Raw genomic sequence first — 21,004 nt, 5'->3', positions numbered from 1 at the left:
CGCCTAGGCTTGATATTTGACGGGCACCCTTGCCTTAAAATTGACGGGTTTGGTATGTAATTTTTGACGAACATCTTAAAAATTTGCAAGTATTTCACAGCCAAAATGCTCAAAAACGAGTGTGACGCACGTCCAAAAGCATCTATGGAACCGCCCCTACCTCTCAATGTGGGTTCGCATCTACCCAAGTGGCATTACTTTCAGTACCAATGATGTGGCAGCTGACATGGAAGGACTTCAAAGCTGACAAGGCATGAAAAGGGTTTAGGCAATGGGAGAATGCCACGTAGAGAGAAGGAAGGGTTTTGGGTTTTTAAGGACCCTTCCAAGTTCCCGCCACAACACTTCATTCTCTCTCATCTCTGTACTCTCTCTCTATAGTGATCTCTACACACACACACACACTCTCTCTCTCTCTCTCTCTCTCTCTACAAGACACTCTAGAAGCTGCGTTGGAGTATATGCTTCTCCTCCTCGACATCATCGTTGCTTCAATTCCATCTCTCCTCATCTTGTGTGTTTTTCCTTCTAAATTCTGCTCTCTCACAACCTGCAACCACCAACCCTGCCCCTAACCCTAATTCTATCTGCAGATCTCTGCTGCCTCTGATAACCTGCACAGCAGAGCCTCTCGGGTCGGGAAGAAGAAGGAGAAGACGAAATAGAACCACCACAAGCAGCAGGTGAAGCTATCGCACATGGTTTGTGCGCGTCTTCCCTCCCCATCTCTCTTCAGGAAGGTAGTTTCCCTCTGAAGCTGTTTGGTTCGCCTTCGCTAGACGACAGTCTGTGCAGGTTTCTGCTAGAAACAATCCGCGATAAATTCTCTTTATGTGATGTTTTCTAGAGGCTTTTCTCTGCTGATGTCGAGGGCCTCATCTGCTTCTGGACCCTTTTCTATGCCTGTTATACTCTTAAGCTAATCACTAATAGCAGGTCTAGGCCTGCCTCTTGAACCATAAAGCAGAATTCTTTCTCTACTTGCTAAACCATGAATCAGAACGCTTTCTATTGCCTCCTCTGAAGAAAGAAGAACTCTTTTTCCTGCCTGCTAAACCCTAATAAAAGCAGAACGCTTTCTCCCGCTTGGTAAACCCTAAAAAAAGCAGAACGTTTTCTCTCGCCTGCTAAACCCTGAGAACAGAACGCTTTCTCCTGCCTGTTCAAAAGCCATCTGTGTCGAGAACGGCTTTCCATCTTAACTGCACATTGAACCCTAGTTTTTCTTTCATCTTTTGTCAGTTTGTATGTCAAGAAACCATTTTTCCATTCGGATTCAGTTTGAGTTGTACCTTTTCTTCAAAGTTCTGGATCTAAGAATGGTCTCAGCGCGGTCTCTGCCCATGGGTCTCATCCTCTAAGCTTGACACCTCAAGAGATTGCAGGTACGTGTGCCCTTCTCATTAAATTTTGGTGAATTGCTGCATTTTTGCACAACAAATTTGTGTAATCTTTTTTTAATTTGTTTAAATTGCTTCTATGGAAGCCATATTTTACTTTTCTCGACTTCCATGCTTGTAATTGCACCTTAGGTTTCTGCATACCTGGCTCTCTGTTTGTAGATCAGAAGCTTGGCTGACATGTGTTTGTCCTTAGGGTGGCTTCACAACTGTCGGAGAACAGGTGAAGAGCGTAGGCCTGTTGTCTGAGAGAACCATCGCTGGGAAAATGCAGTCCATTCCGCTTTTCTTTAGGAGTGGACAGACACACAATATAAGCTTGTAGTTTAGCCATTTTTTTGATAGGCCGGGGTCACTCTAGTGGGATTTCTGCACGAGTCTGGTGTGTCCACCATGACGCTTTTATGTGACTGGGCACGGCTGTGCTCTTCATGCGCGACGGTGGAGGTCGGGGAGATGAAACCTGCCGGACATGACTTTTTTCAACAATCATAGCAAAGGGGAGGATGTTTGGGTGGATGCTCATGAATCGCCCTTCAGGTTTATGCAGGATAGTATGGCCATATGGTTGGCTTCTCCATGCAGATGATAGATGCCTCACAGTTGAAGTGTTTCGGGTCCTGCTAATAGTTTGCTGAATAGGAATAGGATCATTCATTGCATGAAGGATGTCAAGGGTCTTGCAGATTTGCAGATTAGCATGATTAAAGTTTTTATCTCTGCATGCAGATCAGGCACATGATTGTGTTAAGTTGTGCTGTATATTTTAGCTCTTTTCCATTTGCATTCAAGGTTTCAGCAAATTTTTTTGCCAAGTTTTGTTCTTTGTTTATCTGCATGCAGATCATAGGGTGGCCTAAAAATGATCTCTGTTCCCAGAGTTGGTCTCAGTGCCTGAGTTTTCTTCTAAGTCGTCAAAACAGCTTAAGTAAGGGGTTCTCTTATCTAAGATCTTTTAATGCACTCCATGAAGGAGAATTTTGGAGTGCATTGATAGACCATGCAGCACCATTCTCCTGAAAGCATGTGCTTCTTTCAATCATGTGGATAGCCCATGGGGTTGGAAATTGGTGGCAAGGTGGACGATACCATTTTTGCTACTAGCAGTTGCTAAGACATCACGGTGTTGAAACAGTCCAGTTCATCAGGTCTTGCTTGAGAGTCGCAACCTCCTACTTTCAGATGTCAACAGGGGTATCTAGCATATAGCTACCTGCTGTCAGAAGCAACATGGGGCTTCAATAATCAATATTGATGCCTAGGAATCTTGCATCGAAATAATTCTCATGCAAATTTCTCTTGTGGTTCTTTCGTGACTTGCATTTGAGTGTGTCAACATTGTGCATCCACAGCTTCAGACAAGCTTTGCAGTCGGAGCAATTCTTTCAGAGACCCAGTTATCCTCTTACAGTAAGTGGCAGCCATGACCCTTTTTTGTGCTGTGGCTTTGAAGTTTTTATAACTTTGAAAGCATCTGAATGATTATGCCAAACCTGAATTGTTTCAGAAGATTAAGGAAGAGGAGATGACATCAGGTATGGAGAAAGCGGCTAGGTTTTTTGTAACTATAGTTTAACACGTGTGTTTTTTTGCCAACTACTGGTGTGTGAGTTATGATTTTTGTTTGATGTAGAAGCCTTGGAAATGAGGGTCCAGCTGTCCTTGACAGCAGTGGGTGGCTTGCCACCACCACCTGCTACCATCTTCACTTGGTCTCAGTAGAGTTAAAGGCAGGTTGTTAACCATTTTCTGATTTTTTTCAAAGTAGGTCTTCCATTAAAATTACGGTCCTAGATGAGTGCTGGTCCTTGGTTGTTTTTTTCTCACTGAGATCAGTCCATGTTTGTTTGGATTGTTCTTGCAGCACAAAGATCTTCAAACCATTTTGTTCTGCATGGCAATGTTGTAACTAAGTAAGGAAAGCTCCTTCAAGTGATTTCACTGTATAAAGTTTTCCAGGACAGTTAGGAATATGCCCTCACTTGATTTCATCTGTTGTGTATTCTTGCAGATAACTGTGCCTTTTTGGCCTTAAGGGCCATGAGGATTGTTAAAAATGTGAATACTGTTTCCACTTTGCTTCGATTAGAAGTTCTTCCTAGACAAGAGCCATAGATTTGTAACAAGGTAGGATAGTTTCACAGTACCTCCTGTTTTGAATAATTGATGTGTTATCTTGACTTGTAAGGGCTTTCAAGTGCACCTAATTGAGAGGCAAAGCTTGATTTTTGTGAAATTTCTCCCTTGCAGGAAACTGCCAGTTTCAGGTTTGCTGAAGTGTGAATACTACTACTAAACTTATGCAAGAAAATCTGTTTATCTGGGAGTCCTAGCATGTGAGCTTGCTGCGGCTTTCTTACAGGGTAAGGAAAGCCTTATTGAGTTACTTGAGCGTAGTTGAATTGATAAGCGTTGTGCTCATATTCCCATTAACAATTGGTTGGGGGCACGAATGGCATGACTTAATGTATTTTTTGGGTGCAGCAACCCAAATGATATGGGGTGTGTCTCTCATAGTTGAAGAAACACAGGCTGTTCAAGCATCTGTAAGGGGTCTTGAGAACTGTTTTTAGTGTGAATACTATCTTCCTTTGGCCTCGATAGAGAGTTCTCTTGGATTACAAATCTTCTGTTGTACAGATTTGGTTGTTCTTCATGGCACAGCTTTTGGAAGGGGATGGCAGAGGCATCCACAGAGGATTCATAGGCAATGCCCCTCGCCTCCCTCCAAGATTTCCCGCTTTCCCCGGAGTGTCATCGTTAGATTTGGACACTGTTTTTTACAGCAACCAAAGTAATGCAAGCCTGAGCAGAAGCCAAAGGCATCACAACCGTACACCTTCCTGCAGCATAGAGATGCAGGAACAGCCACTTTGGCTAAATGAGTTACTGGAGGATTCCGAGGGTTCAAGTAAAAAGGGTACTCACAGGCGAAGTGCCAGCGACTCATTTACATATCTAGAAAATGCTGGAAGTCTGTGTATGTTTAGTAACATTGCAGAGGAGGATGAGTCAGAGTGCAATAGCACTCTACAATCCGAAAAGGTAGCTACCCTGGATAATGTGGATGGTGATCAACTGACAGACCTTTTGGAAGAAATCCAACAGTTGCATGATCAGCAGAACCTTCCCATCAGTACAAGGACTCAACCTGTAAGCTCTAATGCAAGAAAGACAGGCATGGTTAGAGCTTCTCTTGAGGGCTCACCAGGGCAGTTGGTTTTTGGGCCTAAAGCTGAGATCTTGGAAGATGGGGATTTTTACTTTCATGACAGCACAACTGGAGAATCCACATCCTTGGCCGCCCTTGCTGAGGAAAATTTTGATCCGAAGCAGGCAAAACGGTAATAGTGATTGCTGAAAGTCATGTAGTTACAATATGGAGCTTATGTTGCCATTACTTGTTCCCTCATTGACGATTAGGTGTTCTTTGTATTCAGAGTTTTAGCCAACAGGCAGTCTGCTCAGCGCTCTAGAGTCCGTAAGCTTCAGTACATTGCAGAGCTTGAGAGGATTGTCAATGTTTTACAGGTTTGTACAGTGGTCCAGAATGTAACTTAACAATCTTAATGAACCTTAGACTTGGAGTGAACTTGTTAAATGAAAGGTTGTTTTTTATAAATTATAAAGCACTCCAAGTAATGATATGCAAAGCTAGCTCACATGTTTTGATGGTGTTGGTAAAGGCGGACTTGTCTTCCTTATCACTGCAAGTGCTCTATCTCAAGCATCAGCGGGCTCTTTTAAACATGGACAACAGTGCCCTGAAGCAGCAAATTGTTCTCTTTGTGCAAGAGAAGAGTATCAAGGACTGTGAGTATCATTCAAATTTTGGTGTATGTTGTGCTTGAAGCATCTTTTGTAGCCTGTTAGGATGTCTGCTCTCTACCATGCTCTCTTGTAACTGGACCTCGACCTGTTAGAAACTTGTGTGTGTATTCAAGACGCCTGAATCTGTTGATTGTGCAGCTCAAAATGAGGATTTGATGAATGAAATTCGGAGACTGCAAAAGCTGTCTGAGTTTCAAGTGCTACACCAACAACAAAAGCAGAAACAGCAGCATCTACAACATCACCATATACAGCGGCATTCTTCTTTGCCTTCAGATTTCGGTGTCCAAATGCATCAGTACGGTGAACTTAATGCAAGCTCTCAGCAGACTAAAGCTGATGCATCTGCACCTGATTCTCTTAGTGGGCTGATGAAAGATTTTGATGGCATATCTTTGGTTGCTGGATCAAATAGTGAAACATCAATAAAAGATGGAGGTTCAAAGCATTTAGATGTACAACAGCAGGAGGTGGGAAATCTTTTGAAGGGAAACTCATGACGGACAATGCACTTACAGCATCTGATTTTATGGTTCAGAATTTGTAAGATGGTATTCTATTTGTTGTGTTGGATCCTTGAAAGGCATTTTGCTATGGTCAAACAGGAGGGGTGGGAGCTGATGAGGGTTTCAACGTTGATTACTTTCAGTAGATTGAAATGCAAGCTAATGTTATGAAAACTAAGGTGGGGCTGAAACTCGAAAGAATCAGATGGTTTTGTGGATGCAGATTCAGATATATTCAAGCTTTGAGTTGTGTAGGGTTTGGAAATCAGACATTTTAGATGGTTGCTGGGCTTTGTTTTAGAAAGAGTGATCAGAGTTTTCTAACTGTATTTCGGGAAGAACAAAGACTTCCTCTTATGTTAATTTTCACTGATCTTGCTCATGTATTGTCCTTAATGCACAACAATTTTCTACTGCAGAGCTTGGGTTTTAGAACATTGCAAATCCTAGCATGAAATGATATGGTTAATTGCGTACTCACTTTTTCCACCTACTTTATTGTTAGTTTTTAAAGTCGAGAACTTTTCTGGCTCTTTTCTTTGTTCAAATGCTGAACTGAGCTGCGATTATTTTCAGCACTGCTTTCTTCATGCCACATTGATTGAGGCTGGTTGCACACAGGAAGGGCACCCATCGGTCTTTGTGTTCCTGCCAATGAGGGGCCCTCTTTTCTTGTGATGGGCGTTCTGCCGTTTCACAATACTTTTAGCAACACTCTTAATGAGCCACCTTGTGGTGGGAATTGGTTGACAGCCAACTTCTACCCGAAATGTACATGTGCCTTTGGAAGCAGCCCAGGTGCTGGTTGCAGGATTTACTGGTTAAGTAGTTCTTCGTAGCATGGGGCTTGCTATGAGCGGGGATGGGGCCTCTTTTCTTGTGAGGGCGTACTGCTCTTTCACAATACTTTTAGCAACTCTTAATACTGACAGGGAAGCCACCTTGTGCTGGCAATTGGTTGGCAGCCAACTTCTACCAGAAATGTACATGCGCCCTTGGAAGTAGCCCAGGTGCTGGTTTGCAGGATTTACTCATTTAGTTGTTCTTTGTAGCATGAGGCTTGCTATGAGCAGGGATGTGTGTTAAGGGAGTACACAGTCTGGGTGCCTGAACAGTTGTAACTTCTAATTCTAGGAGCATGTAAGTTTCAGTGGTGTTGAAAGTGAGTAACCCATTCTGGGATAAATAGATGCCGCCATTAATATTCTACATAAAAGTGCAAAGATGGACACATTAAAGGATCTATGATCAAAGCTAAGATGCAATGGTGTCCAAATCTACTTTTGGATGGGCATCTGTAATGGTTCGAAGGAAGACTTACAACATGCTCGCTCCAAGAACATGTGGTAGAAAGCTAAGATGAATTTAGTGTGAATGTACTACTCGTATGTATTATGAGATTATGTATACATAATAGGGCGCTTATGAGTTTTGTGTCGCTCCAAGAACATGTAGAAAAAGCTAAGATGAATTCAGTGTGAACGTACTTCTCGTATGTATTATGAGATATGTATAAGCAATAGGCCGCTTATGAGTCTTGGATGTCTGTTAATTGTGTGAACACATACGAGCACATATAGAAGTTAGATTCTCTTATCATGCAATATTGTAATCGAGTCTTGCTCTTGCTTCTCTACTCTATCCTTATACTTGTGTGCCTATTGTAGAGGTGAGAGGATCGGGAGGATTACCGCATACAACGCTTTCAAAAAAGAGGGTTGCATCCACTGTGGAACATTGTTAAGTTTCTCTGGACATGTTGCATATTTATTGTGAATGAAAGTTTTTGAAGAGGGCTAGAGCGGGCCGTAACATTTTTAGCCTTGTTGTTGGGAAGTAACATTTTTAGCCTTGTTGTTGGGAAATGCCATTGTGCCTACAAAGTCTTACTTCTTGATTTGTTCTCTATTTATTCTTTGGAGCATTTCTTAGCCCGGGTGTGGTGATGTGTTCACTTCTTGTGTATGGTTGGAAAGGTGAGTGAAGAAGCAAAAGATGTGGGGAGTGATGTGTTCACTTCTCATGTATGGTTGGAAAGGTGAAGGAGATGTAGATCTATTGTGAATATGTTTATTTGGTTGTTTTTTGTTATTAGAGCATGCTAGGAACTAGCTAGATACATTTAGAATGCATATTTGTTTACATTAGCTTCAAATCTAAGAGATTTTGGCATTTTAGGTATTTTGCATAAAAGGTTTAGTATGGGTCTAAAGCTTAGATCTAATTTTTATTTGTTTTTTAATTGTTTTTCTTGCATTAGAGTAGACATGTTTAATCCATTGTTTTTCCAATTAGTAGAGTTGAGAGGAAAAATAAAAAACAATTGTTGCTTATTGTGTCATTGAGGGAAAAATCATAATTTATGATATTTACGAAACTCGATCCGGATGCATAGGGCATTAAAAATTATCAACAATACCCAAAAAAAAAATTCACATTTGTAAGTTGCATGCATTTTCATGTATGAAGTCAAGACCTATAATTGAAAAACGTTTTTCATGCTGCGAAAGTCTCCATGAGATTCTCCTCGCCAAAATGTTAGGGATTACAATGTGAGTTTTTTCATGGTACAACTAGTTCACGTGTACGAGCTTTTCACGTCAATTTTTTTTCATGATATGACCATTTCATGAATTCATGATGTATGAGTTTTTTAGGTCAGAGTTTTTCATGATATGTTTTTGCCTCAAAAAAAGAGGAAGGGTTTGTCTTATATTAAAGAAAAAAAAAACACCTCAAAGTCTTGCACAAGGTATTTACTAGAAAACCTCCACATTTTGAGGCTACATCATTTTTAGAAACTCCAAGGTTAAGTGTGCTTGTTCAAGAACACAACTGGGATGGGAGACCTCTTGGAAGCTTTTTTCTCCACATAGTCGATTATACACATAGTTTAGAGTTGTTGAGCAAAGAAAGCTGGGCTGATTGGTTATGCTTAGACCTACCTTAGGGATTCCATAACGTACACAGGTGCCCCAAAGATCCCTCTTTGAGTGCATATATATGTAGAAGAGAAACAAATTATCTCAAATTCAAATCTCGTGTGCATTCTTAAGTACTTTGTGCTTACTTTTGAGTGTCACTGAGATTGGCTAAGAGGCTAAACATTTGCTCTTCACTTAAGAGGCTATTTGCATGCAAATTGGTCTCTTTTGTCTTGTTAAAGCAAGAACATGCACACGCACACACACACACACGCATCTAGAACCTCTAAAAATCCAAACGAATTACAAAACCCAAAAAACATATCCAGACAAAATATCAATTAAAAAAATAAAATTCACAAATAGTTTTTACTCAAGAGTTTTACAACAGATCATTAAGGAGTATTCATCACAATACAAGCCATAGCCGCTGACCCGAATTTTTTTGAAGTTTGGACTAAGCTTAGAGACAATAATTAGAACCCTATTGGTGATTACTCATGCCATGATGGTTACCTTTTCTTCCACAAGAGATTGTGTATTAGAATAGATTGTGTATTACATAATCTTTCAAATAATTCATATTGGAGGAAATGCATCAACTGCCATACATGGGTCATCGAGGTGTTTTAGCTACTTTACAATTAAACACTAGAGAATTCTTTTGGCCTTATCTTAAACAAGATGTAGCAAACTTTATAGGGCTGAATGTTTTATTTGTTAGAAAATTAAAAGCTACAAAGGTAAGACCCAAAGACTTCTTACACCTCTACCAATCCCTAATGATACTTGGGAACAAATATCAATGGATTTTATTGTAGGTTTGCCTACTGAATCCGGTCATAATGATATGATTTGGACTATAGTCGACCATTTTAGTAAGCAAGCTTATTTCTTAACTTGTAAAAAAACATTGACTTCTCATTAAGCCGCGATTATGTTTATCAAGAAAATCTTTTTACATCACAGATTGCCAAAAGTCATTGTTTTTTAATAGAGACTCTAGATTCTGTACTAACTTTTTTTCTCCAACTTAGGCACTAGGATAGATTTTTCCATAGCTTTCCATCCGGAGAAACAAATGGACAAACTGAGGTTACTAATAGCACTATCTTGGATCTACTCAGAGCTTATGTTGCCCAACAACCTAATTCATGGGATAAGTACATTCATCTTCTCCAATTTGCTTACTCCTCATTCTACTAACTGGTCGAGCGCCTTTGAAAATTGTGTATGGAAAACCTTTGCCTATTCCGTCTACCAGACTTTCCCACAAAATTGAAGCTGCTAATCAATTCACAATCGATTTTAGTAACATTTTAAATGATGTAAAAAATTCTATTGCACATGCTCAAGAACAATATGTTAAGAAAGCAAACCATAAACGTAAAGGTATATCTTTTTAAATTGGATATTATGTATTTTTGAGAATTGCAAAGCGTAGACTTAAGTGTTGAAAAAATTCCAGCTATTAAGCTCGCCCCAAGATTTTATGGACCTTTTAAGGTGATTCATAAAATCAATGATGTTGCTTATAGACTTGAATAACCTTTTTATTGGAAGATTCATAACACATTTCATGTGAGTTTGTTAAAACCTTTCATGGGATCACTTCCCACTCATCTTATGTAAGAGGAACCACCTCTCATTGAGGGTTAGGAATAAGTTTTGATTTCAGATACTATCATTGATTTCGCTCATCAGATTACATCAACTCATACTGAAAATCAATATATCAAATATTTTGTGACTTTCAAAAATCATCCTCACATGAAGATGCAAGATGGGTGCCTAAGAAATACTTTCGTACTTTCCTTGAGATCCTCCATTATTTCAACAAACCCGCAATTGAGGGCAAGTACAAACTCAAGCAAGAGGGAATGTTATGAGAATATATTTTAAGCTCTCTTAAAAATATTATTCTATGCTCTTAAGTAATTTGGGGATGCTTGGATTATCTATGCGTCATGCCAAATCATGTTAATATCATGGGTGATGCCATTATAAATATTAATACATTTGGTATACATTGACGTATGGTTGGGGCCTCCAATGTTTGTTATAGTTGGTTTGTATGGAAGGATGATTCTTGGTTTACTTACGCCTCGTAAACAAGTGTGGTGATGGTTTGTATACTTATGAAATATTTATTTACCAATTTGTTGTTGGTTATTTTATAAGTGAAGAGGATTCAGAAGATTGAGGAATTATTTGTTGGCACACATTTTTGTAAACAAGCTTTGTATATATATGTGCTAGCTTGTGTACATTTTGATTTATTTTGGAAAGCTTTGATTTATCAAGCTTAAACTTGAACTTTAACATTTTTGTAAAGCATGTTTTGCTTTAATCCTAGCCTCAATTTATGGACACTCTATTTTGAGCATAAGAGAGTACCGTGCAAGTAAAAGCACCTTTTTGTATTTTTGGAGGCTATGGCCTATTTTGTAATAAGAGAATTATGTAAATACTCATGTGTGGAGAGAGGCCACTCACATGAGGGGGGATGATTGCACCCAATGCTGAGTCGTTATCTTGAGTTAAGTATTTTATTTATTATTTATTCAAATCTTAAATATGATGAATTTGTGGACTTTGATGAGTTAATTGGTTGAAAAATCTATTTTCTTGCAAGTTCCCATTTTGTTTATTTTCCTAGAAATGGATTCGTGTCACCTATCCACCAACGAGTTCACCCATATCACCAAGTAGCTTCTGAAACCAAGCTACCATAGCAGCATCTATGTAATTTTCCTCCGTACTCAAGAAGGCAACTGACGGGCCGACGGCTGTTTCTTGCTGCTCCAACTCACAATAGCACTCCCAAAAGAAAACATAAAGCCATTGGTAGATCTCCTATTTGCGACACTACTAGCCCAATAAATATCTTTGTACCCATGTAGCCTTGTGCATACCTCTTGCTTAATAGATTGAGCATATCTCTTCCCTAATAAATTGGGCATACTTTGGAGATTCTACATGAAGCAAGTGGAGTACATGACAACCTTAAAGAATCATTGAAGCAAATATCAACAAGGAGGAATCAATGGAATTGTTCCTCACATCATTAGAGATAATTTATAATTACCCAACAACCAAGTAAGGTCGTTGTGTTTGCATCTTTTTTGCTTTGTAAGAAACTTTCCATTTTGCTTACTGTTAGAGTAAATGGCTTATCAAGGTGGGAAGGATGAAAATGGGAAGAAGAGGGAAAACCCAATGTCCTCTTTCCATATGGAAGAGGATATTACAAAAACAAATGAAATTGATATGAAAGATTTAGATCTTAATGAGTATGAGGATATATAAATGAATTCTCTAATATAGAGAATAAAATTGAGAAAAGATCAGAATTGGGAGGCGTGGGATAATTGTTCTATGGAAGAAAAGAATTTAAATCTCACTCAATATATAGCTTGCTATATAGAAATTGTCTTAAAACTTACGGGAATAGAAAATTTTCAAAAGTAAGAGGCTTCATTAGAGGCTTAAAAAGGGAGTAGAAGAAGGAAGTTCGCTCCAAAGAGCCAAAAAACTTAGATGAGGCTATAAGATTTACAAATTTTTTTGATGATACCATGGGTTATGGTAATTGTAAAGAAAAAGATAAGAATTTTTCATATAAGCCTCATGGAGAACAAAGCAAAAATCCAATCCTATAGTAAGTTTCTAAAAAATCAAGATTTTGAGAGAGCGGTTAAAGAAAAACTTTGTTTGTCTTGTCTTGAGCCAGGACATGATAAAAAGCATTGTCCTGATGATAAACCTAAAGGAAAATCAGTGCACACTATTCAAGTGTTAACACTTAAGGATTCTCCTAAATATAAATCGATCAAGTTTTGTCATTCTAATGAAAAGAATTGTTGTATGGTGGCAAAATCTATGTGGGAACCATCATTTGGACCACATGATTTGGTTTGAGTGCATGGAAATATTAAAGATAAAAAAATTAGAATCCTCACAACTTTTTAAATTACAACTTGGTTAAGAAACTTAAGTTGCCTCAATTTCTCATAAGTATATTGTATCTCATTAGCCAATGGCTATGATAAAGATGAGTGAGATACTGTGGTAAACCAAGTTGGGATAAAGATTTAAGAGTATGAAGCACTTTTGGATTTTCAAGTGATGCGTTTGTCGACCGCCGCAGATGCAATTCTTGGGAGAGAATGGTTATTTTCATTTGGGGGAAACACTTTCAAGAAGCTATTTGAATAATATGCTAACATTTGAGCATACAGAAAAATTTATTACATTGTAAGGAGAGCACAATGTACCATCTTCTCCTTTGATATATAATATTGAGCTCCAAAAGTGTCCTGACATTAGGAGAAATGTGGACTTAATTTTGGGCCTTTTAGTTCTAGAGAGACAGTGGTGCTCAACCAATGAGGAGGAGGCTTCCATAATGGAGAAATTCAGCATTTTAAAGCAAGAATTCAAGTAAATAGAGTAAAATTATGCTCAAAATGCATCTTGAAATAACATTTACTCAACTTAAAATAATAATTAAATAATACTACCGAATCTTTGCACGTATGCTAAAAGATAGTGGTAGTTAATGATAGAGAATGGTAGTTAATGATAGAGAATCTCTAAGTTTCTCCCCAAAACTAGCTTTGATCTTCTTCATCTCCAACATAGTCGTTCTTTCTTTTTCTAATTCTTCTCCAAATTAACTCTCATCTTCTTCTTCCGTGTGTCCTTTGCTACACAAAATGGCAACCTGTAGAAAGCCTCGTACTAGCATCTCAGCTATTACTGTATTCAATAGTTATAATACGGACAATGGGACATGGATACCATCTACAATTATAATCGTGAGCTGGGTACTTTTATAGAGAAGGAAGAGGAAAAGAAGAAATGCTAATGAATTTGTGGAGCCATTCAAGGGACAAGTTAAAATGTTCAAGGTATGTGAATCGAGCAAGCGTGTGACAGAGGTACTAATACAACATGTTTTCCATCATGTAGAATTGAGGGTGAAAAAATTTCCTCCTGGTCTTCCACGATATCGTCCCAACTGTTAGTCAAAACTTATTTTGTTTTAAAAGTGTTTAATTGTTATTATTATGCAGTTTTTCATCCATTCAATCATGTCTCCTTATTGTTTTAAAAGTGTCTAATTGTTGTTTTAAAAATGTCTAATCATTTGGTTTTATGCAGATATTTATCCATCCAATAGGATAGACTAGCAACCAAGTGGAGAGTATAAGTAAGATTTTTGACGCTTTCCATGCATATGTAGGAGAACAAATTTACAAAGGAAGAACTCATAGAGATCTTGTAGACCACAACATATTTTTCTATGATATGCATAGTACTTAGAACCAAACACATCTTCTGGATGGGGTCATTTGACTCCATTACCCCTCCCATTATTTGGAAGCAAAGATTGGCCATTGCCAACTTCACAAACTAGGGAAAGTTATAGGATCAGGTTGTATCACGACATACAGAAGTCTCTTAAGGCATCTGTGTGCAACAAAGAATGTCAACGTTACTATTTTTATGCCTATCGAAGTGTTTGTTGACTTCTTCTTTGATGAAGAAATAAGAAATACTTCAACAATGTTTATTTGCAAGTCAAGTAAGGCACTGGACTTTTGGGACAATGGTTGGAATAGGAGAAAGACAGAAGGCATCATTTCTATTTTGGAGAAGAAGTCAATAGTTTGCAAGTACATTATTGGCTCTCAAAACTTCATTGCAACTTTCACTACACCAGATATCATTATGTTAATGGCAACCTTGTTCCATTAGATTAAGATTTGGAGTCAAATCCCGAGAATACACCTCTAGTAATGGAGATATATTTGGAAGGGCAATTGCTTACAATGGTGAACACACTATCTAAAAGATCTCTTTCTCAAATTAGAGAAGACCTTACATATGAGGAGATTGAACAATTGCCAAAAGATTATATATTTATAATGGATACTAAAAAGGTAAACCATTCATATTTACATTCACCATTTAGTATGCTGTGCATAACATTATGTAATATAACACTAACAAAACCCCCTTTTTTACAGGTGTAAAGGCAAAAAGAGAAAACAACTTTTTGCAAAGAATCTGTCTCTCATACTATTCACTTGATTAATCGTTGAATGATAACAGTATTGAGACATTGGAACTCCAAAAGCAATTGTATATATGAAAGATTTTTTTCTTACAAAACAATGTCAGGTCTCTTACAAAATTAATGTTAATGTTACAAATGTAAATATAAGTCTAATGATGATGACGTGGATCAGAAGAGTCAGGGGCACGGGAGCAATGTCGTGATTGAGAGGTCGACTGCGCCGCTTGGGACTGAGGGGGCCATCAATTTTGCTCCTCTTATAGCCTTTCCATTTCTTCCCATAGTGTTTCTTCTCTTTCCCTCTCCGCCTGCAGCTCAACCTGCCTCTCCTGGAGTCCACCCACTCATCCACCTCCGCTCTTGCAGCCTGTCATACTCATTCAGGGCAGCCACATGTTCTTGGACTTGTCTTTGCCGCTCCTTGTCTCGGTGACGTATTCTCTCTACAGCTTCCCTTGCATTCGTCCGCCCTCCTGATCTCTTCTTTTGCACGATCATGGACAGCCAAAATAATTCTTTGTACAAATTTTGTCCTAAATTGTTTTACGTGCAAGGGAGAATATTTATTTATACTTATTTCCAGTACACAGAGAAAAGCTTTGTTAGGGACATTATAGCTACGTTTGATTATGCAAGTCTACATTACAAACATCATTTACATCAGGAATATTAAAAATTTTCTTTATTAAAAGATAGGCATTTAGGGCCGTCCTCCATCCATAGAAGACATCATTTGGCTAGACTGGCACCCTTATCCTACAATATGCCATGCATTGAATAAGGTTCGGCTCCATTAAGAGATGTTCCAATGCATATACAAACTTTTGAGCACATCTGAGAGGTCCAAAAACCCGCATCAGCTTATCCTGCTTAAATAAATACACATGCTTGTGGAAGAGGGAAATGTCAATAGGGACTTACTCTCTAATGCGGCCATGATATTGTTGAACAGAGTTAGAAAAATAACATGTGTTTTGCTCAATATCGTACAACAACAAACTCTAGTGTCGACTGAAAAAAACAAAGAGGACATAGGTGTTATTAAAGAAAACACATATAGATTACCAAATATTTGATGTCAATTTTAAACTTAACATGAGACTCAGTCTTCATGGTAAGTCGTGAAAACAAGTCTTGCCAAGTCGAGGTTCATTGGTTCAAACCAGGACATAAGGTTCAAAAATGTTGAGCTTTCATTTTGTAATGCCACGAAAATGAGAGGATCCACAATATATGTACAATTTTGGACCTCTTCTAGTAGTAGTAATATACAATACCTAAAGGCAACAATGAAAAGAACAAAGAATTAGTCCACTGGTACTTACAGCTCAGTCATGCATCATACTATATACATCATGCATTGTATATACTATACGTACCATAGTAAAATATTGACAATGTTATCTGTGATTTCGAATGCGTCATTCCTCAAAACATTTAAATCATATGCATCCAAACGCTTGACAACTCTTTGGCCCCGAAGTGAAAAAGCCGCTCTAACCGGCGTAGCAGCCTCCAAAACTTTCAATTCTTTGATATTGTCTGCTTCAATCAGACTTGATTCCCTCTCTATCCTGTCTTCATCTTCTTCTTTTGCAACAATTTCAACTTTAGCAGAGGGCTGTGGCTATGCTGCTGCAGTAGCCTCCGGTTGTGGTTGTGCCTTCGATTCTAGTTGTTTGTGAGGTTATGCTTGAGGGGCATCATCACCACTGAAGTGTTCAAGTCTCAACCTACTCTGAGAATGGGTGTCCCTATCGTGAGGAGCACGGGAGCTGTCACATGGCCTTGTATGAGGATGGAGGGGGGAAACTATAAGGATACGCCGCATTCGAGGATCGCTTACAGAAACAAGAATAAGCATCTGGTCGTATCTGTACTGCAATCGATGAAGGGTATCAAAATCCCTCGGCATTATTGTCAGCCTGTGGGCATGAGCGGTGAGAAAGTAAGCATCTTCAAAAAACTCGATGATCCAGTCCTCAGTGATTTCTTGAAGACACAATAATGCAGATGATTGCCACCGCATGCCGATACTCCATTGCTTACAAATTTCCCTCACAATCCTCTAGCCTATAAGACTTAAACCTAGAAGGATTTTAGCATGCAAAGAAACTTTATGAAATAGTGTAAATTTCTAAAAATGTATGTCCCAAATTGCTTGATTTGCTGGTTTGAGAGGAGTCCAATGGGAATTTGGGTACATTTCTCAAAAATATCCTCCCCGAACACTGCTCCCAAGTGAGATTTGGGACTTCTAGTACCACACAAGGAGTTTTGGGACGTTATCAACTCATACCACTCGTGCGAACATTTAAAAGGTCGGTCGTATATTAACGACACGTGAATATGGTATGTACTATGTGCTCACTCATCGACTTTCTTGCATGTGTTCATTTTTTCACTTGAGTCTCTGACAAAATAGCAAGAGCCAAACGCCATCGCTTTTTGCTATATCCATCGTCCTCTGAGTTTTCGACTATATCAGCCTCCTCAACGCCCTCCGAACTGAGCCAAACGCCATCGAATCACCTACCATGTGCCATTCCACTTTATAGTCACCGAACCCAAGCACATGAAGGGCCCTTCCATTTCTTTGCTCACTAATCAGTGATGGAATTGTAGTTTGATGAAACACCCAATGCAAAATTTCAAAGTCTTCTTTATCCACCCGTGTCATTAGGAAGAAGCTCATGTTTAATACAAGTTTCGTGTTTAAATTATTTCAACGTAATACACAGTCATTTTTAATGATAAAGAAGACACCTCAAAAGATCCAAGCGGCAATATGTTATTCTCCGATTGAACACTGAAATATCTTACATCATCTTTTGTAATTGATGTGTCTAACGCCCTGTTCATTAGAGTGATAGTAACCCTCTCCATTTTTTTGTTCTTTAAAATCTCACACTCATCTTATTTCAAAACAAATTTTAGAACTCCTTCACATTCTTCTTGACTATTCTCAAAGAACTGAACTCCGTACCTTTGCAAAGCTTCAAGAAGATCAAAGAAAATATTGTTGTGCTAGTTAAAGAGTACCTTTCTGTCTCTAGCGAATGTTGCTTCAATATGTACTAGTGAACCAAGCTTCTCAAACACCTCTGAGTTCACATGTTGGTGTACAGACTTTACTTGCATTGGTTTTGGAAGTAACGAACCTTTATGCTTCTTACTTTGACATTTCTCTGCTAGTGCCTTAAATAGTATACTATATGCTTTTTGAGAGATGCCAGTCTCATCCAGCATTGCTTGCACCTGAGTTGGATTGAGCTGGTTCTTGTTCATAAAAGAAGACACATGCTTCTCATTGATTTTTTGAAACTTCTTTTGATACAGCATCTCTTCCACTATTCCTTTTGGTACCAAATGACTATAATGCACTCCAACTTCGGAATGTACCTTGGACTCTGGAGATGAAGTAAAGATTTAAAAATAGAATAACATCAAATCTGATTACTTATGTCTAGTTTCAAACAAAGAACCTAATCTAAAAAGAGAAATATATATGAAACAAGAGTTAACATTACCTTACAGCCTGTACTCGCTTCTTCATCCCTCCACTTTCAACTTTCATTTTCTCTATGTTGCAAAGTTGTCTTCTTCTTTCACGTGGTCCTCTAGTGTTGTGTCCTTTCTCCTTAAAGCATCAATCTTTTTCTCCAAGTCTTGAATTGTTTCTTTGTTTGCCATAAGCTTCTTTGCATACAACCCATTTAGTCTTTTTTTTAGTGTTCTCTATCTGTAGAAAATCCCTCTGTTGTTTTGCAACCATTGCTTTTGTTTCCAAGTGTTGGGCATAACCCAGCAAACCTTGTCTACCATCACCAGTGAAATGTAGTAGGTTTGTAATGTTGCAAAATGGAGTGGTGCATTTGTAAATGGATCCTTGGGATACATTGAGCCATCAATCCACAAGTCCAAATGACGCTCTCCATTACTCCTTTGCTCTTTTTGCTCATTACATTAAAAAAAACTCTTATTTCGTTTCTTCAAAGGCAGGTACTGATCTTGTATGTCCACATAAAGATGGTATCATATGTTCTTTTACATGTACCATTTCTACTACTGTTACTGAGAATTTGAGTGTCTACATGTGTTGTTGAAGGTGGATTAATTTGAATCCCCAAATTTGGATTAATGTTCTCATTTGCAAAGCTAGTATTTTTTGTCATCATAAAACATATTAAAGAATTGAAACAAGAATTAACTCGATTAGTAAGGACATTTTTTTTAAAGTTTCAGCAGGAAAACCGCCCATGGTCGAGATGATGATTAAAGCTTTCCTGGAATCTTTTAAATGCACAACTACCTCAAATTCTGTGAAATCTTGGTTCTGATAAGTTTTACGTGCATCCAACAAAGAATGCCACCTTATGATGAAACCTCATTGAAAGAATATGTATATTTTAATATATTTAAACCTACTATTATAATGGTAAAAATTTGAGCCGAATTGCAAATTTGGATATGTTTTAGACCTTTTTTATTTTCTCTCTCTCTAAGCTGAGTTGGCACTTCTTACAGGGCCCAAAATTGAGTTCATATTTCTCCTAATGAGATAATGGAATAGAACAAATGTTTTTTTGTTATGCAATGCCTTAGTTTAAAAACTATTGTGAAAATTTTGATTCAAGTATTTGTGAAGTAGTTAATTCTTTTTTGAACAATTTATTAGAAGAATTTATAGATTTTTTTCCAAAAAAATTGCTAAAAGGTTTACCTATACGGATAGAGGGATAGATCATCCCATAGAAGTTTTAAAGGATTCAAAGCCAATAAGTAAGCCACCTTATAGAGTAAGTTTAACTGAAAGACAAGAAGTTAAAGAATAATTAGCTAAATATTTAGAATAAGGCTTTATTAGGCCAAGTAAGTATCCTTGGGCTTCACCAATATTATTGGTGAAGAAAAAAGATGGATCTATGCGCTTGTGCATTGATTATCACGGATTGAATGCAATCACAATAAAAAATAAATTTCCTATTCCCAGGATAGATGAGTTTTTTGATCAACTCAAAGGTGCTAAATATTTTAGTAAGATAGATTTAAGGTCTGGATATCATCAAGTAAGAATTAGAATTAAGGATGTGCTAAAAACAGCATTTAGGACATCTTTTGGGCACTATGAGTTTTTAGTTATGCCTTTTGGTCAAACTAATTCTCCCGCTACTTTTATGACTATGATGAACACTATACTTCATCCTTATTTTAGGGAAGTTTGTGGTGGTTTTTATTGATGATATATTAGTCTTTAGTCTCATAATGAACAACAACACATTGAGCATCTTATGAGGAAAAATAAATTATTTGCTAAAAAATCTAAATGTGATTTCTTCAAAAAAGAAGTGTAATATCTTGGACACAGTGTCTAAGGAAGGGATTTGTATGGATCCTGATAAAGTTGAAGCTATCCTGGAGCAAGACCCAACATCCCCTACCCATTCAAAAAGAAGCCTTGCTTCGAGACTCCGGAGCTTTATCTTGGGAAATGCACAGTTAGATGACCCCCATCCATCCAAGGGGTAGAGCTTTATCTTGGGAAACGCACAGTTAGATGACCCGCATCCAAGGGATAGAGCATGGAAAACCAACCCGAACAGAGCCCATGCCGCCTCTAAATCATAGAACAGAGATAGGGCAAAGTGAAAGTAACCAAGCCTAGACTCGCACCAGTCTAGGGAACCATGCCCGCCCCACAGGGATGGCTGATTCATACCAAGTCGAGAGACCAATGCTAAACCCAGGACAAGAACCAGCTCTCCAAGGGCTCGAGATGTCTTATTAGAGAGAGATGGCCTACCCGGCCCCATCATATCAGCTTGGGGAACCAATGTACCAGTAGTACCTGCCTTGTGAGGCATACCAGGATACCATATGGGGCCATATGAAGCACAACCCGGTCCTCCCATAAGACAAGGACCCCCAATGGTCTATTATCCACCCAGCCCAACTCCCCCTCCTATGATATCGCAGCAACACCCGCTCTAGCTAGGGCTAACCCCTCAAATGTTAAGGATAGCCATGGAAATAGGAAGGGGTTAGCTATCAGCATCACACCCCCAAAACAAGCTCAGCCTACACAAGGTCCCAGACAGGAGCGAAATAAACCCGCTAATATCTCTAAGCTGATCACCAAGTTCATACCGCACTTAGAGATGTTTAATCAGATCTGTGAAGCATTCGGCCATGTGGACGATCAAGTCTAGGGTGAGTGCCTTTGGCCTCACCCTAGATGGTAAAGATGGCCAATCGTTT

General features: G+C 38.5%; 1 protein-coding gene and 1 pseudogene across 14 annotated transcripts; one reads left to right on the top strand and one right to left on the bottom strand.

Moving 5' to 3' along the window:
- Positions 1-348: 348 nt before the first annotated feature.
- Positions 349-6,213, top strand: LOC147636733 (uncharacterized protein At4g06598-like). 14 transcript variants are annotated; one of them, XM_086800224.1, is made up of 13 exons: positions 474-1,385; positions 2,244-2,328; positions 2,753-2,810; positions 2,911-2,935; positions 3,034-3,130; positions 3,265-3,313; positions 3,412-3,527; positions 3,651-3,763; positions 3,885-3,946; positions 4,041-4,744; positions 4,841-4,931; positions 5,087-5,213; positions 5,370-6,213. In XM_086800224.1, exons 9-13 carry the CDS (start codon positions 3,893-3,895, stop codon positions 5,729-5,731), a joined length of 1,338 nt encoding a protein of 445 aa, XP_086656350.1. In that variant the 5' UTR covers positions 474-1,385; positions 2,244-2,328; positions 2,753-2,810; positions 2,911-2,935; positions 3,034-3,130; positions 3,265-3,313; positions 3,412-3,527; positions 3,651-3,763; positions 3,885-3,892; the 3' UTR covers positions 5,732-6,213. The 14 variants fall into 14 exon arrangements, with proteins under 14 accessions (XP_086656344.1, XP_086656345.1, XP_086656348.1 ...); XM_086800226.1 differs by having other exon boundaries at positions 2,908-2,935; positions 3,037-3,130; XM_086800220.1 differs by having other exon boundaries at positions 2,908-2,935.
- An 11,012-nt stretch (positions 6,214-17,225) lies between these two features.
- LOC147636732 (uncharacterized) lies at positions 17,226-20,610 on the bottom strand (annotated as a pseudogene).
- Between the last annotated feature and the right edge of the window lie 394 nt (positions 20,611-21,004).

Source organism: Cibotium barometz, chromosome 7, assembly GCF_041138505.1.
Source record: "Cibotium barometz isolate CiBa-2024 chromosome 7, ASM4113850v1, whole genome shotgun sequence".
Classification (NCBI taxonomy): domain Eukaryota; kingdom Viridiplantae; phylum Streptophyta; class Polypodiopsida; order Cyatheales; family Cibotiaceae; genus Cibotium; species Cibotium barometz.
This window is presented reverse-complemented; position numbering and strand designations above follow the sequence as displayed.